The sequence below is a fragment of the Coccinella septempunctata genome, chromosome 8 (assembly GCF_907165205.1).
Source record: "Coccinella septempunctata chromosome 8, icCocSept1.1, whole genome shotgun sequence".
Taxonomy (NCBI): Eukaryota; Metazoa; Arthropoda; class Insecta; order Coleoptera; family Coccinellidae; genus Coccinella; species Coccinella septempunctata.
Window position 1 is genome coordinate 16,229,543 of NC_058196.1, and position 16,144 is coordinate 16,245,686.

A 16,144-nucleotide genomic window follows, 5' to 3' on the forward strand; every position below is an offset into this window, starting at 1 on the left:
CAAGATATTTTTTCGCCCCCCCCCCATATTACAATAATGATCATTTAATAAAAAAGGAACCTCTAGAGATATTTTCATAATGAAGTTCTTTCATCGAAAAGTAAAAGCCAGCAAAAATTATGAAGAACATATACATATACATACAGGTAGTATGTATATGAGGTTTATATGAACTAGGTACCGCTGAGTCAAAAATTAAGAGTAAACCAATTTTAAGAATGCATTAGACAGTTCAATATTCGCAAAAAAATCCTGCAAAATTTAAATTTTTTTCATGCAGCCGTTTTTTTGTGTTTCACGAGACTGAATTTTTGGAAAACTATCACGACCTTATTTTTTATTCGCTATAATATCGGAAAAATTAAATTTTTGCTCTACTTTTCGGCATTTGAGATTACGGAATGAAAATGCATATTTTCAAAATGTCTGCAGCTCTTCCAATTTCCTCCCAAGCATCAAATTCAAAATGTTTTTTATTGAAAATATTTCAACTTGTTCGTCAGTTGTACATCTACAGACCAAGGGTTATTTCCTTTGAGCCTGCGTTTAAAACTGACAACTATCGGATCGCTCCGATCGACGCAGGGGTTCAATACGTCCAGACAAAACGGACGACGGAAGACATACAATTTTATGGGGTTTTCATTGACGTTGAACGAACCGTTTTTCAGTGAGTACGCGCCTGAACGTGATGAAAAATTCAAGAATATTCAATTAAAAACACAAAACGTTTCTCATATTTTTCAGACAAAAAAGTTGGTAGTTATGAAAGACAACATATTTTCAAAATATGTATCGCAAAATAATTCCTGCAACCAGGAAAGCGTTGAATTGAGCTTTGTGCCTTTGTGCTTGCTCCACTTGATCTAAGCACTCACTTTTATCTTTGCACAATGAACACCCACCAATGAAATATATTATGACGTAAATCGACTGTACAGTTAGAAATGCAAATTAGCACTCAGTTTTTACCCCAGCCCATCGAATGGCGCGTTTGGATTTTGAGAGAGAGCATATCCATTGGGAAGAGGCCGATTGGGAAAGAGTTCTCTTCACAGATGAGTCTAGATTCTGCCTCTACCATTGTGATCGACGTTCCCTTTTATACAGACGTCCACATGAAAGATATGCTCAGTGCAATTTCCTGAATACTACTGGTTTCGGGGGAGGATCGATTATGGTATGGGGTGGAATATCTTTGACTGCTCGCACAGACCTAGTGGTCGTTGATAATGGAGCTATGAATGCTGATAAGTATATAAGGAACATTCTTGAAAAGCATGTAGTGCCATTTTCCCCATACATTGGTGAAAATTTCATTTTTATGGACTATAATGCCAGACCCCATCGTGCGCGTATCGTTCAGGAGTACCTTGAAGAGGTTGAAGTCTCTCGAATGGAATGGCCAGCAAGAAGTCCAGATCTCAATCCGATTGAGCAGGTTTGGGACAACCTCAATAGAAGACTGAGAAGTTCAGAAAATCATCCAGCTATTCTTAATGACTTAGCAATCCAACTCGGAATAATCTGGGAAGGATTAGATCAGAACATTTTAAGATCACTCATTTTGAGTATGAACCGTCGTTTCCGAGCTGTAATTAACGCAAGCAAGGGGTGGAAATACCAAGTATTAAATCACTTATCATCAGCATTTCAGTATTTTGAAAATTGTTTCTCTTCTTTCACATAAGATTCGGTGAAATCCTGAATTTTTCTTCCATTTAGTGTGTCTTGTTTCGTTCAAAACCTTCCCGAGAGAACATAAAAAATAAGTTATAAAGTCAATGTAGAGTTAACTTTCATTAAAATTGAGATTTTCAGAATGTGCGTTAATTTTTTTGCGCAGTGTATTATTTGGAATCGGTTTTCTCGATTTCAGTGATTTCCGTATTTAGTGACTGTTACTAACAATGAATTCGCCCCCAATACTGAATTCGCCCTGGGCAATTTCTCTTTTTGCCCTGGGGTTAATCCGGCCCTGCCTTTTTATGTTGCTTTTTCGAAATCATGTCATATTGGAAACAATAGCTTATCGTTGTAGATAATTTCTTCACGTTTTCGGAACCCCTACGCAGCTTTCTGTGCGATCATTGCTTTCTGAGATATTGATTTTTGACAAAACGATCTTTTTCAATTCAAAGTGCAATGTAACCTCGAAAAATGACCTTGTCAAAGTTTAAAAATTGAAGCTTAATAAACGGTTTATCCGGTTCATATGGTGATTAAGTCGAAGAAAATTTTTGAACTCTGTAGACCAAATATATTCAAAAAATTTTGTTTCAGTGGTTTTTTCAAGATTAAAATAAAAAAATTAAGTTTTTTTGACGTTCAAGGGCCCCATTCTCTCATGTCGACAAGTTATAAACGATATCAGTAAATTGTCGAACGAAAGCATTAATCGGTAGATTTCCATTGGTAAATTCTGTTGTGTCGCATGCAAGACTTATCTTATCCAGTAGACATTTAGTGGGGGTCTTCATGTAATTTTTTTTTTATTAACTCCTGCTTTTAGATGCAGCTCCGAAAAGATGCTGCTTGAGAAGCTTTTTAATTTCTTAAAAGTTATGAATTGAAATGAGCAGACATTCTATAAGATTGAGAAGAATAAACAAAATCTGATAATTGCAAGGGGTAGAAAAAGCCAACCCTAAAATGTGTTAATGTGGCAAGAAACTTTCTTCCTTATTCATATTATACCATTGAAAAATTAATTTTTGATAGCTCGATTAATTTTGAACAAATAATGTTTTTTTTTTAATAAAAGTAACCGTTTTTGTTAAAATTCATTACCTCTAAGGTTTGGAACATTCTCAAAAAGAGACAGATGATAATTGTCGAATCGGGCTAGCCTTCAAACTATAATGTTATGTAGTTCGAGTAGGTAGAAATTAGCAAGAAAATTGCACTGCAGGCATACTAATATCACTTGTTTCGTAATTTCGAAATCGACACCACAGTTCTAGTCTCATAATTAATTGCGTCTTTTACTATCCACATAACATGGGTGGAGATGCCTGGGTGAAAGTAAGGAATGAGTAGAGTTGTTGTTAGATCTAAGCTCAAACATTTGTATCCATTTACAACTTGGTTAATTAATGATATATACGAAAAAACGGTTAACTTCCATTGAACTTTCCACACAAGTTTTTTAATCAATTCTACAAATCATTTCTCAAAACAGGCAACAGGTAGGAACTCAAAATCCTTCCATTCAAAGCATTATTGGAAATAATCATTTGAATAATCATTGTCCATCAGAACTCGATAAACTACTCGGCAAAAGTTAAGAATATTGCATAATTTGAGTTTTCCTTCCGAAATATGTATCTGCAGATTTTTCTGGTTGGAAAAATTAGGTTTGAAAGAATTGATTACAATGAACCAGCAAATGAAGAGGGAGAAAAAAAAAAGGCTCAATTTTGACTAGCTATAACTTCGACATATTATTACGTTCGTGGTGGATTTTTACCCAGAGATGGTAAGTAGGTACTGTCTTTTGTCTGAATGCCACTGACGAAGATATTTTTATTTCAACCCCTTCTTGTTGTACAGGGTGTCGATGCAGAACAGCTAAAAATAGAATGTCAAATAATATTAAGGCTTTTTTATATCATATAACGCATATGCATGCCACTGCTTTAAATCATTCTTATTAGAAAGTATTACTTGATGCAGTTTGCATAATCTAAAACAAGACGAATTTCGCGATAAAAACAATTAATGAAATAGCCGTATTTCTACAGAAAAGAATGTATCGACATTATGACTTAAATGACCTGAGGTAATGACCTAACAATCCACCCAACACGAAGAAAAACTTTGTAAGGCCCACACTGTCTGTTATTTTTTTAGCTAAAAAACAGAATATTTTGCTTCCCTATATTGATTGACACAATAGAACAGTAGAACAAGGAGAGCTTGGAAAAAATACCCTGCGCCAGTTGCGTAAAGACTAAAATGGCTGAAAATTCAACATCATTTCGAAAGTGTTGACTTAACAATACACCCAGAATAAAAAAAATTTGTAAAACCTTCTACTGTTCCCAAATTCTTCGCCAAAAAATGTAAATTTCTGGCTGGCTACCTTGCATTCACACCCTGTACAACAAGATGACATTGAAAAAAATTACCCTATGCAAGTGGCATACAGGCGAAGTATAATGCTTTGCATCTCAGGGTCTTATGGATTTGAGAGGATGGTAATTATTCATGGACAAAATTCTCTGTACCTACGACCAATTCCTAACTGGAATCACCGCAGATGAGGTTGCATGTAAACCATTTTCTTTATTTCCGGTAATGATTTTGTCTCTCCTGTACGGTTGAATTATTCTCTCATGTTCATCAAAGTCTCTTTTATTTCTGCGGAATTTAGCTTTCGTCATCCTGGAGCATTTGATAATAATAATGGCTCTTTCTATCAAATCCTATCCATAAAACTACAATAAGTAGGTAGTAGAAATATAAACAATCGAAATATTCACACTAGAAATTCCTCTCTCACTCAACAATAAGGCTCTAACTCTAAAAGAAATGTATTGAGTTTACCCTTAAAACATTTTTCATTACTTAAAGTTTGATGTTACTTGGTGTGGAATTATACCAGGTGGCCCACCCCAGACGCGGCGATCATTTTGAGGGAGTAAATGAAGATATTTTGAAAATATTTTCTTGTGGTGTGGGTAGGATGCCCCAAAGCACAATTTAAAATTATTGTCATATATACAGGGTGTTCTAAAACAAAGATATAGACCAAAGTTACACTTTTTTAAATGTGACACCCTATATTTGACCTCAAAAATGGAATGGCAAGCTCAAGTTATGATGAGTTTCTTCAGATTACTTTATAGCTCAGAAGCACACTTTACGAGATAATGGCGAAAAATCGAAATTATGGAGTTTTTATAAAAAGCAATTAATGAAGAAATTAGTTACGCCAGCGATACAGACAGAATTTTTTCGAGTAGACAAGTTGGCTACTCTTACATATAAAAGAAAATTTCAACTCGGTAATATACAGAGTGATAATAATTAATTCTCAAACATCAACTACAAATAATCTTCGAGAACTTTCTTATTTCAAATGGCACACCCGGTATTTCTATATCTCGTTGAACGTAAAAATTAATTTCTAAACTATATTCATAAAATTTTCCTACATCCAAACCTGATAGTTTCTGAGCAATTTTCGATTTTTGATTCAAAACTAGTAAACCATTTTCGCCATTATCTCGTAAATGGTCCTTCCAAGGTATAAAGTGATCTGAAGAAAATCATCATAACTTGAGCTTGCCATTCTATTTTTGAGGTCAAATAGTGAGTGTTACATTTAAAAAAGTGTAACTTTGGTCTATATCTTTGTTTTCGAAGACCTTGTATGTATATATGACAATAATTTTAAATTGTGCTTTGGGACATCCTACACACACCACAAAAAAAGATTTTCAAAATATCTTCATTTACTCCCTCAAAATGAGCGCCGCGTCTGGGGTGGGCCACCCGGTATATTTTGACACATCTACTTATATTCAACTTGTTTCTGGGATATCATTAAACTCAATTTGGGGTAGAGGTAGTTCACATTCCTTGTCTAGTAATTTTTTTCTTATATTCATATTTGCCAAATACCTAGAACTGGGTCCGTTAGCAGTGGCGTATCAATATATAACAGTAATAGGTGAAGTTAAAAAGAAGATAATTTAAAGCAACTTCAACTTTTGTGCCAAAACGTTGTTATTATTTAAATTGCACTGCCTGATTATATGATAGTTAGGCCAATGCGTGCTTGTGTGACGTGGTGTGTGGAGATACCAAAAGGATCCGAGTATTTTCGATCTTTTATTATTGTTCTTGATGAATACATTCTTGTATACATATTGCATAATTGGTCAAAATTTCTATCTTCTTAAATTCGTTTCTGCAGTGCTACGAACGATGATTTTATATTTTCTGTCCAATAAAATATAATACCAAACCTAAATTTTTATTCTCTAGCTTTGCATGATTTTCAAGTAATTTATAAGTTTTACTGACATATTTGGATAATTCTAAAGCCATGAAAAGATTGTTACTTTTCCGCATAGGTAATTCACATGTTCTTTCCAGTTTAGATTTTTATCTAAAGAAAGCAGCTGAAAAAGACAACTAAAAAATCGCCTAAGCTTGATTAGCTATAACTTCGACATTACTTTGGTGATGCTAAATTTTCATCGCGAGATGCAAATTATTGTCCATTGTCTGTATGTCTCTAAAGCAAGGTTTTTTTTTCACTCCCTTCTTGTTGTACATGATTTGGCAGGACAGCCCAAAATTCCAGTTGTTTGGCTAAGAAGTTGGGAATTCTAGAGGACTTTGCAAAGTTATTTTGATTGATAGGTTAACAGCTCGGGACATCTTCGTCACTTTTCGGATACAATGCGTTGCTATGGAAATATCACCATTTTATGTTGGATTTTGCTCCAACGGTTTGATACACCATCTTTAATCATTAGATAACTGGCGCAGGGTTTTTTTTCTTAAGGACTCTTCTTCTTGTACACATTGTGGACATAAAGAAGCGAAATATTTAAGTTTTTTTGGCTAAGAATTGAGAAAAGCGGTTTTCGACATTTCACCTATACTTTTAGTTGAATTTTATGAAATTCTGTTTCGCTTTTTTTATTACACAATAACACAGCAGATTGCATTAAGGATATCTAAAAACTAGCGAATCAAACGTCACACCACGGTAGAGTAGATCAATTACCATCGAATGACACCAACATTAGTTGAGCGAAAATGTACCGTTTCCAAAAAAACCTAACCTGAAATTGCCGATTTTCGGTCTACTTTTCTGATCACAGGGCTAATTTGTGATTAGGGACAGCGTTTTTCGCCCATATTATCATCCCTGTAGAGGGGGTTTATTCCGAGTAATAAAAATTTTGTAGAAAAAACAACCGTTTTAATTTACATGACATATGACAGGTGTCATAAAACAATAATCTAGGATTAATATGATTTAAAGTCGCTGTCCTTTGTCACAAACTGGCCCTGTGATTGAAAGAAATAGTTCGAAAATCGGCAACTTTAAGTATTTTCATAAAATTATGATTATTTTGGAAACCTTACATTTTCGCTGAACTAATAATGGTGTCATTTCTATTTGGTCTACTCTATCGTGGTGTGACGTTTGATTCACTAGTTTTGGGACATCCTGTATATATTATATTATAATTGAAATGATCAACTATGCATTGACTTGTCTAAAAGGACATGCGATTAAAAAAAAGTAAACTTAACTACAGTTTTAAAGAAAGTTTTCGTGGGTGATAATGTGTTGCCTCATCAAGCATAATTAGTGTACATGTACAAGTATCGTAAAAAGCAAAATCCTTAAATCGCAGTACATTCCTCCGAGATCCCCCGTACACACCCTAATGGATAAGTTGCAGTTTGTCCTAGGGGAACGTCATCAAGAAAATCTCAAGTGAAATCTTAGAAATGAAGGGAAATTTTTATTTTCACTAATTCCCAATTTGAACGCCTATTAATAGAACCCATTTCATTTGTAGCTCAATAAAACGTTTTGAATTTCAAATAAAACTAAAGCTTTTCTTTTCGTTTTTTATCACATACTTTATATTCACTTCACTGCTTTTGATCTATTTCAGAACAAACTATTCCTTAATGCAGTTCACACTAAATCTCTGCTATTGTTTTTCAAAAAGGGACGAATTTCACGAGAAAAACGAAATTTTATAAGATGGCGTTATTTCCATAGCAACGGAATGTATCGAGAAAATCACAAAAAAATCCCGAGATGATGACCTAACTATCCAACAAACATAGAGAAGAACTTCTTAAGGCTTTTACTATTCATGAATTCTCAGCCAAAAAAGTGTCAATTTTTCGCTTCTTTATATTGACACCATGTACAACAAGAGGAGATCGAAAGAAAAAATCCTTGGGCCAGTCAAGAGCGGTCCTAGACTGATTTTCTGGGGGGGTAGTAATTGAAAGAACAATTGAAATTTCAAATTAAGTCACCCTGTAGGTATCTCTAGGTAGCATTTGCAGTCCCATATTTTTTTTCTTAAAATTGTACAAGGAAGCTCTCCTTTTCATTTCATTAAAATATTGTTTTTTCTTAGTTTTTTCATATGAAAATTTAAAAAATCAAATTCGTTATGGGCTCTGGGGAGGTAATTACCCCCTAGCTTCCACATTAACTCTATCAAAAATGAATTATGCAAATATTGACAGAGCTATAACATTCAATATCGTTATTTTTCAGCATAATTTTTTTAACAAGTCCCTCATCATTACCACCAGAATAGAGAATAGACGTAATCATTTTACACTTCCCAGCACTTGAATACTGTCAAGCTTATTCAGTAGTTTGGACCGTCTGGTATGTCCGGTTTGGAAAAAAAAAACGAAATCAAGTGAGAAGACATTTTTAGAATTGAACAAAAAATTTAATTATTTCTCAAATTACTCAAAAACTGAAGCATATACGAGAACATAACAAGAATGCAAAAATGAAATATTTTCCATTTACTATAAAACGGTTTTCGTTTGTTTTATGTAGCATCAAAAATTACTGAGATATGAACCTTTGAAGTTTGCATCTTACAGTAAAAGTTCGTTTTTCTATGCATTTGAGGATAATAATTTTGAAAGTGAAGTTCTTCAATGGTCCGAAGACCGATTCTATACCTCGAAAATTGACCGAATTATCGTCAAAAAACCAAAAAAAAAATTGGAGTAATTTTCGGAATATAGTTTTTCATTGATGGGATGAATATTCTCCGAACACAAAATTTCACCAACTTCTTCCAGGTTCTTCATTGACATAAGAATAACAAAAATTCGAAGAAACCAACCTGAAAAGTAAGTTGACGAAATTGATGATGATTGATTAGACCTATTTTAGCATCATTATAATGTTTATTCATATACTTTAACAGGAAAATAAACTTTTATTTTCACCAACCTTCGTTTCAAACAATTACAATTACACAATTACTCTAAAGAGGCAGAATAACCTGCCAGGAAGGCATTTCAGAACACCAGAAGTATATGTCAGTTTCATGTTGGCTATCCTATATTATCTTTAACTCATTCCGCGATCATCAAGGTCACTTCAAGGTCAAAGGTGCCCTTCTAAAAGGGACATATTTCTTCTGACCCCAAAAATAAAAGCAACGAATATTCGATTTCCAAAATCATAGGATCTCATTGAATAAAAGGCTTTCAAGGTCAGAGCCACGGCTGAATTCATCATGACATAGTAGAGAAAAAACCTTGAAATATTTTTGGGCAATATTTTCCATAGAAATGTTCTGTATTTTTTGTGCCGATCCATTACTTTTGCTTGTTTCAAGTTGCGGGGGCTTTGAGGTCAGAAGGAAGGCATAAATTAAGGTCATATTTCGAAATTTCGCGCTATTTTCATTTGGGGCGTTCAAAGTACGAGGTTTTCCACGAAAAAAAAGGAACTGACCTTGAATCGACTTTGAATATCGAGGTCATGGTCGAAACCATAGTCATCATCTGATAGCCTGAGAAAAACCCTGCAACTTTTGTTCGAAAACTTTTTCTCTAAAATGCTCTCTCGCCAAGTTATTCTAACAATTCCGATACTATTGTGATACCCTGTATATTTTTGAAAAAATTGACGCATGTTCCGTGGGTTCCTACATTTTATCATTTTACACTCTAACGTTACTCCACTAAAAGGAATTTTTTCTTGGAGTCCGGCAGTTTTAGACATGGATGAGTGACCGCCATGAGTTGACATCAGAGCTCTCCCCATTTAAATTTCTCACCATAATATCGACAAATAACGAAACCTACGATTGAGTTCTTCATCTGCTACGCCAATGGTTACTACTTATGGACAGTCAGCAATTGCACATTATAAAATAGTAAACACACATCACGTTTGGACAAACACATCGATGTGCAATATCCCTACCATATTAGACGCCCGAGTTGCCGTCGATTCCGAAGACATATCACCAATTGAACAGTTCTCGCGAATCCCGCGACTGGCCTAGATCGTCGGGCACCGTTAGAACCACATTACGAAACCTGCTATGTCCATCTAGAACGTCTCAAGATGATAGCGTCCGAGGAAAAACCCCATAAACATAAAAAAAGTTGCGGTTGTTGCGTGCCATGTCTTTGCGCCTGCTGTACCCTACAGACGATTGTCTGCGCCATCCTCTTCGTGACGCTCCTGATCTTGGCCAACTTCATCGTTATGAACCAGTGGAAGGATTCACCCCAAAGAAGCCAGAAGACTTACCGTTATCCCAGATTAGCCGAGGAAACCAGGCCGATACACTACGACCTGACCCTTATACCCGACCTACAAACTGGTAGTTTCGACGGTTTTGCCAACATTACCCTGAAGACAGGGGAGGAAAATCAAGTGATTGTCCTACACAGCAAGAACCTCACTATTCGTTCTGCCCAACTTCTAGAGGATTCTAACAGGACGGTGATCAAAGTTAACAGTGTGAAAACTTGGCCGGACGATGAGGTTATTGTGTTGAATCTAACCCAAAAAATTGTGCCAGGATTATATCATCTCACCCTGAATTACACGGGAACGATGAGGAATAAACTCCGAGGATTGTATCAGAGTCACTATAAGAACGACAACAATGAGACGAGGTAAAACTACGCTTTTATGTTAAGGGTGCTCTAGGTCTAGGACTCATGTGAAGTTTGGAAAAGTTCTGGTGTTCCTGATACAAATTTTCAATGGTTCCGGGATATATTGATATATAGAATTCATTTTTGGGCAAAAGACTTGATAGTCTTTTGCCCAAAAATGAATTCTGATGATATTTTTCGATGAATAGAGAATAGTTCTGGAGGTATTGATGGTTTCTCTAAATAATACTGCGAAAATAAGAAAGTTTTTGAAAAAACAATTTTTGATTTTCGAATACCATCCTTTTGAAAGGAAAAATAACAGTTATTTCAGTTCTGAGTAGCGCTGAAAAAATGCGAAGATTTATATCGAAAAAACAAAACACCCAAATTTCCACAGAAAATAGAAATAAATCTTTCAGCAGTTCAGGCAGGAATTCTGAATAGCACCCTGACTAATTTTCAAAATATATCAATTGAGTTTAATCGAAAATCAAAACTTTTCAGTCAAATGAAGTCAGAAATTCGAAAACCGATGAATGAAACTCGAATGAAGACAAAAATAAATCTCAGAATAGTTCTCTTGGGAGTTTTGAGTAACACTTGGAGAGTTCTACAAAATATGTCCACAGAGCGAGCTCCACAGTTGTATGGAAAGAACAAAATTTAGTAATTTATCAGCCATAGCTGAAATTCGAAGAACCTACATTTCGAACGAAACAGCACTTGGCGAGGTTTACATAATATGGGAATGGAGTCTAATTGAGAAATTGAGAAATAATTAGAAATTCCCTAAACTCAGAACATTTCTGATGGGAGTTATGCCTTAAAAGCATCTGTTTTTTCAAACTCGTTATTTCACATACCTTATGTGAAATTTTTCTGCTTAGAATTCATTGAAATTCATGACATATCTCCAAGTACCTGTTCCATTGATTCATTCAAAACATTCTGTACGGTTAAGGTCCGCTTGAAATTGCGAAATATTATTACAACCTGATTATGCATGGTGTTCTTCTGGGCACTAATTATTTCAAAAATAAGTATCCCACAAATTATCATTCTCATTCCATAACTGTTATTAACTTAACGAATAACTACTGGATTGAAATTAAACAATCTCCTAGAAAGGCTAAATACAAAGAGAGCAAAAGCCCTTTTAGATCATCAAGTTTCTCAAATAATTTCATCGTTTTCAATCAAAGTCTGAAAACACATGTATGACCATGCTAAGATAGACAGGAACCAGGAACTTTGAAATCATGTTGCGAGTGACTCTCTCACAATTCAACTACTTTGGAGCTTTTGACTCTCAGACTCGTTTGCACCAAACGCATTTAGTGTTAAGTGTCCCTTAAAATGAACCTTTTACTTGAATTACGTTTCGCCAGCTGTTAACTGACATTTAAATGGCTAAAGCTAACCTTAAATTTAAGTGCTCCTGTAATGACAACTTAAATATTTGAGGGCGGGATTCTAACATAAAATAATTTGTTGAACTGGCTGCAGTACTTGCCATTTTTGATGGATTTTGAAAATTGAATGAATTCATTTCTGAATATCTAGCCTTTTCTTTTGCCTTTATTGTAATGCCATCAGTATTTTTATTTTCAATTTTGTCTCACAAATCATACTATAGTTAGCAACAAACTCTTTTCTTCTGTTGAGAAGTTGAGTGCTGTTTGTAGATTACCACCACCTGCTTGACAATTATTCACTGTATTCTTCGTGACAAGGACAATAAGGACATTTTCCTGTTCAACATTAATAAAACAAATTCACACAAAACCTTACAAAGAAAGTGTTGTACCTAGTTATATAAACTCAGGTACCTTTTATTTGACAGACCATTTCATTGTCAATAATAATGCTAACTCAGCAACAAAAAGTTGTCACTCTTTAGTATCTAATAATATAATAGTTCACTTGAAACTGACTGACAGCACAATAAAGTTAGGTTAATGAAATGACAACGATCATCGGCGACCGGCCAACCAATGAAATGGCTTCATTGGACTAGGATGAAGTTGCACCAAAATAAAAAAACAGAAATATCACTAGATAGAAAAACCTAACAGCCCCTTACTTAAGATTCTCTTAAGCCACAGTCATGCATCTGGGAATAAAATTAAGCGTCCATTAACTTTAAACGACACTTAGTTAAGTACTCGTTTTAAGGGGTATTGGTGCAAACGGGCCTCACGGGTAGAGAAGCTAGCGAAGGAAAATCACATGAATTTCAAAAAGACGGATGAGTCCGAAGAAAAAATTACCTCTCTGCCAGCATGCTTATTTCGTATGATAAATTAAGACATAATAGTCGAATTCTAAATAATTCCATTTTATTATGAATTTTATTTTCCCCATTACGAAGAAAACGAAAATCCCCATCATTGTTGCAATTTTTAGGAAGAAGAGAGAATGTATATAAATATGTTTGAAATTGGGCTCGTAATTGAGTTATGAGTTCACTTTATGAAATGTGAATAATCGAGATTATAAATCTCGATTGGTTGCACCTCATTTCTTACATTACTTCTTAGGTTAACACATTGAAAGTGATAACTTCCTGTTTTCACATTACATAACTTCCTATTCTGTTCTACGCTCTGTAGGAACCTAATTTCGAATTGAAAATTAATGTTGCAAGAAATCGTAATTTTCGAATCGATGTTTAAAAAAAATAGGCTGCAAATAATATGTATGCATGGACTCGTTTTATTGCTCCTCTGCCAATGTTCACTCTATAATTGATATTATGAACGCCTAAATATGATAAATGATGAAAGAACGTGTTTGGAGGCGGAAAATTAGCAATGGAAAACTAGTTGAATGCTGCGATAATTAATGCAAAGCGTCAGTTAAGAGAAGGAAGGAAAGTAACATCGTTTTGTCTTAATTTACAAACTGCGGAGAATTATGATTGCTGAGAAAATTATTTATCACTTCTGCAAAGGACAACCAAGTTTCTTTTTCAACGTCGGTTAATGCTGCCAGATATTGGAGATCTTCAATGAGTTTTCTCAAGTCGAATTTTACAAATAGGTATGCCTTCTTTCATCTCAGCATAGCTAATAGAAGGAAATTTGTTTTCAGGTTTATCCATGGCCTTAACGAAATTCTTTAGTAGTCCTCCACTTCATATGTAAAGGTTGTAATATTATTTTGGAGCAAAAACGATCATTCCTTAATGTGATCTTTTTGTTGACGCTAAATGACCTTCGTAGAGGGCATCGTTACAATTTTTCGGGAAGACCTCTTGGTTAGGTTTTTGTAGCGGTTTAACCGTCGACATTTCGAACCCAAGATATCTCTTGTGAACTCTCCACATACTCAACAAAACAGATCGGGAGAATTTATGCAACTGCGTGACATTTTTGAACCTCTATGTATTGCGGTTCGAATACTACAAAACTTGTTTCAAAAGTTTGCTATTTCGATGAATTCTCGCAGTCAACGAAATGTAACCTTGAAGAAGGTCATTTAATTCGATATTATTTTTGAGGTAAGATTAGGGATACCTAACGATAATAACAAGAATCGCTTGTGTAGGAGAAATGTTATTATTGACTAGTGTTATTTGAATGTTTACACAGGATCAGGAAAACGGACAGGTTATAATAATTCTTTTTTATTACATAAACTTTTGCTACAAGAAAGTAGAATGAAATGTCATACAAAAATTCAAAAAATTGTTCATGCTGAGCTTCAAAATCATTTTTTGGGAGCTCCAAGTTAATGAGATAGCTCTTGATCTTTCTCTTGAAACTAATCTGAGCTCCCAGCAGATTCGAGTATTTCGAAAGGTATTCTAGAGTTTAATAAATCTACATTGTCCTCAAAAACTGAATTACATAATTTCCACCAACAAACTAACTAACTAAAGTTATTCAACAAGACACGTTTCTCGCTATCCATTCAAAAATCTAAAATGACTCAAGAACAAAACTATCGGTGCGATGAAACTTATAATTTCTTAGGGCTACTTACGACTGTGTGCCCTTCTGTGACTGAAGAGACCCAACCGTGACCTACAGATCCTTCCACATTCCGGGGATGGGTAGCCACCAACCAGATCTGGCCGCCGCGAGTCTCCATTATAATTGTGGACCAAAGACCTCCACTGTGATCGGTCTAACGCTAGTTGTTCCTGATTTTAGGGATTAACTGATTTTACGGATTGTATATCGTTAAACCGCTTATACTGGCGTCCTGGTTTCCGAGCTCCCTCTGTGAATTCGCCATACAGAGCTCTTTTGGGTAGTCTTCTGTCTTGCATCCTCAGAATGTGGCCGCTCCATCTGAGTCGGGCCCTCGTTACTTGAGTCTCCATTGTTATACAACTCGCGCGCTGCAAGACTTCAATAACAATACATTTATTTCCTGAATCCTGAATACATATCCAAAGAAGTGGAAAATCGTCAATTACAGAGGAAACAAAAAAAAACATATTACATCCTAGATTCTATATAACAATAATTCATAAATTCTGAAATAGAATATGGTTCGATATTTATAATCAAGTCTGTGAGATGTTTTTTGAATTTCCTAAAATCAACTATTGTCTTTTTGGGTAGATTATTATAAAATTTTATACACATATACATACTTGGTAATTTTTTCCGTTAGTGTCATTTTAAGCCCGTTTGCAACAGCCGAGAATTCTCTAGAAAATTTACTCGAGATTTCATGCGCCGTGAATTATGTACCGTTACATACGCACTTTCGGTACAATTCTCTGTTGAGTTGCGTACTAAATAATCTCTGCCGTTTTCTTGCGAGAATTTTGTAGAGAATTCTCGGCTGTTGCAAACGGGCTTTATGTATAGGAATGTGAAAGGGAATAGAACGTCTGGTGTTATTTATACAAAAAGAAAGAGTACTGTAATACAGTACTCCAAGCACCTAACCGGGTGCATCGGAAGAATGAAATATTAATGGAAACAACAATTCCGAAGGAATTGTCGTTCCAGTAATGTGAGCTAGTCATGAACTATCATAGGAAATCCCAGAGAAGTCGAAGAATTCAAGTGCAACTGTAGACCGGTTTCGGGATCATTTTCCCTCGTCAGTACAGTATAGCACTGAATCCCTCGAGCGGAGGAAGGTAGTCCCAAGATCGCATAAGACTACAGTTTAATGCAATCAGAACCACTACCCCAGATCACGATTCCGTACCTGAGTATAGAATCAAAACTCGCAAAATAGATGGATCTTAAAAGTTGCCTATCTACCCGTTCTACCCCTTATCATATAAAGTGCCCGATTGAGTTATTTTTCTTAGCTGATTAATATGTTCACACCAATTCAATTGACTGTCCACAAAGACTCCTAAAAATTTAGTGGTCTGTGCTATTTCAACTGTGGTATTGTTGAAATCTATTGTTTCCGGAAAATTTTCTGTAGATCTAGTCCTGAACATGACGCACTCAGTTTTGAACATTTAGATGGAGCCCGTTCTGACTGCACGACTACAGACTAAACCAAATACTTATTA

At 35.1% G+C, this 16,144-nt stretch overlaps 1 protein-coding gene across 4 annotated transcripts in view; it reads left to right on the forward strand.

Annotated features, from left to right (window-relative positions):
* LOC123318654 (glutamyl aminopeptidase) overlaps nt 1–16,144 on the forward strand; it is a 70,839-nt gene that overhangs the window by 20,785 nt on the left and 33,910 nt on the right. Inside the window, exon 1 of one of the 4 annotated variants that reach the window (XM_044905335.1) lies at nt 9,978–10,665. The exons of the other annotated variants lie outside the window; for them this stretch is intronic. Coding sequence (XP_044761270.1) covers nt 10,106–10,665 — 560 coding nt within the window. The 5' untranslated portion in view covers nt 9,978–10,105. Of the gene's footprint in view, nt 1–9,977; nt 10,666–16,144 lie in introns of those variants that run through there. 4 annotated transcript variants of the gene reach the window in all.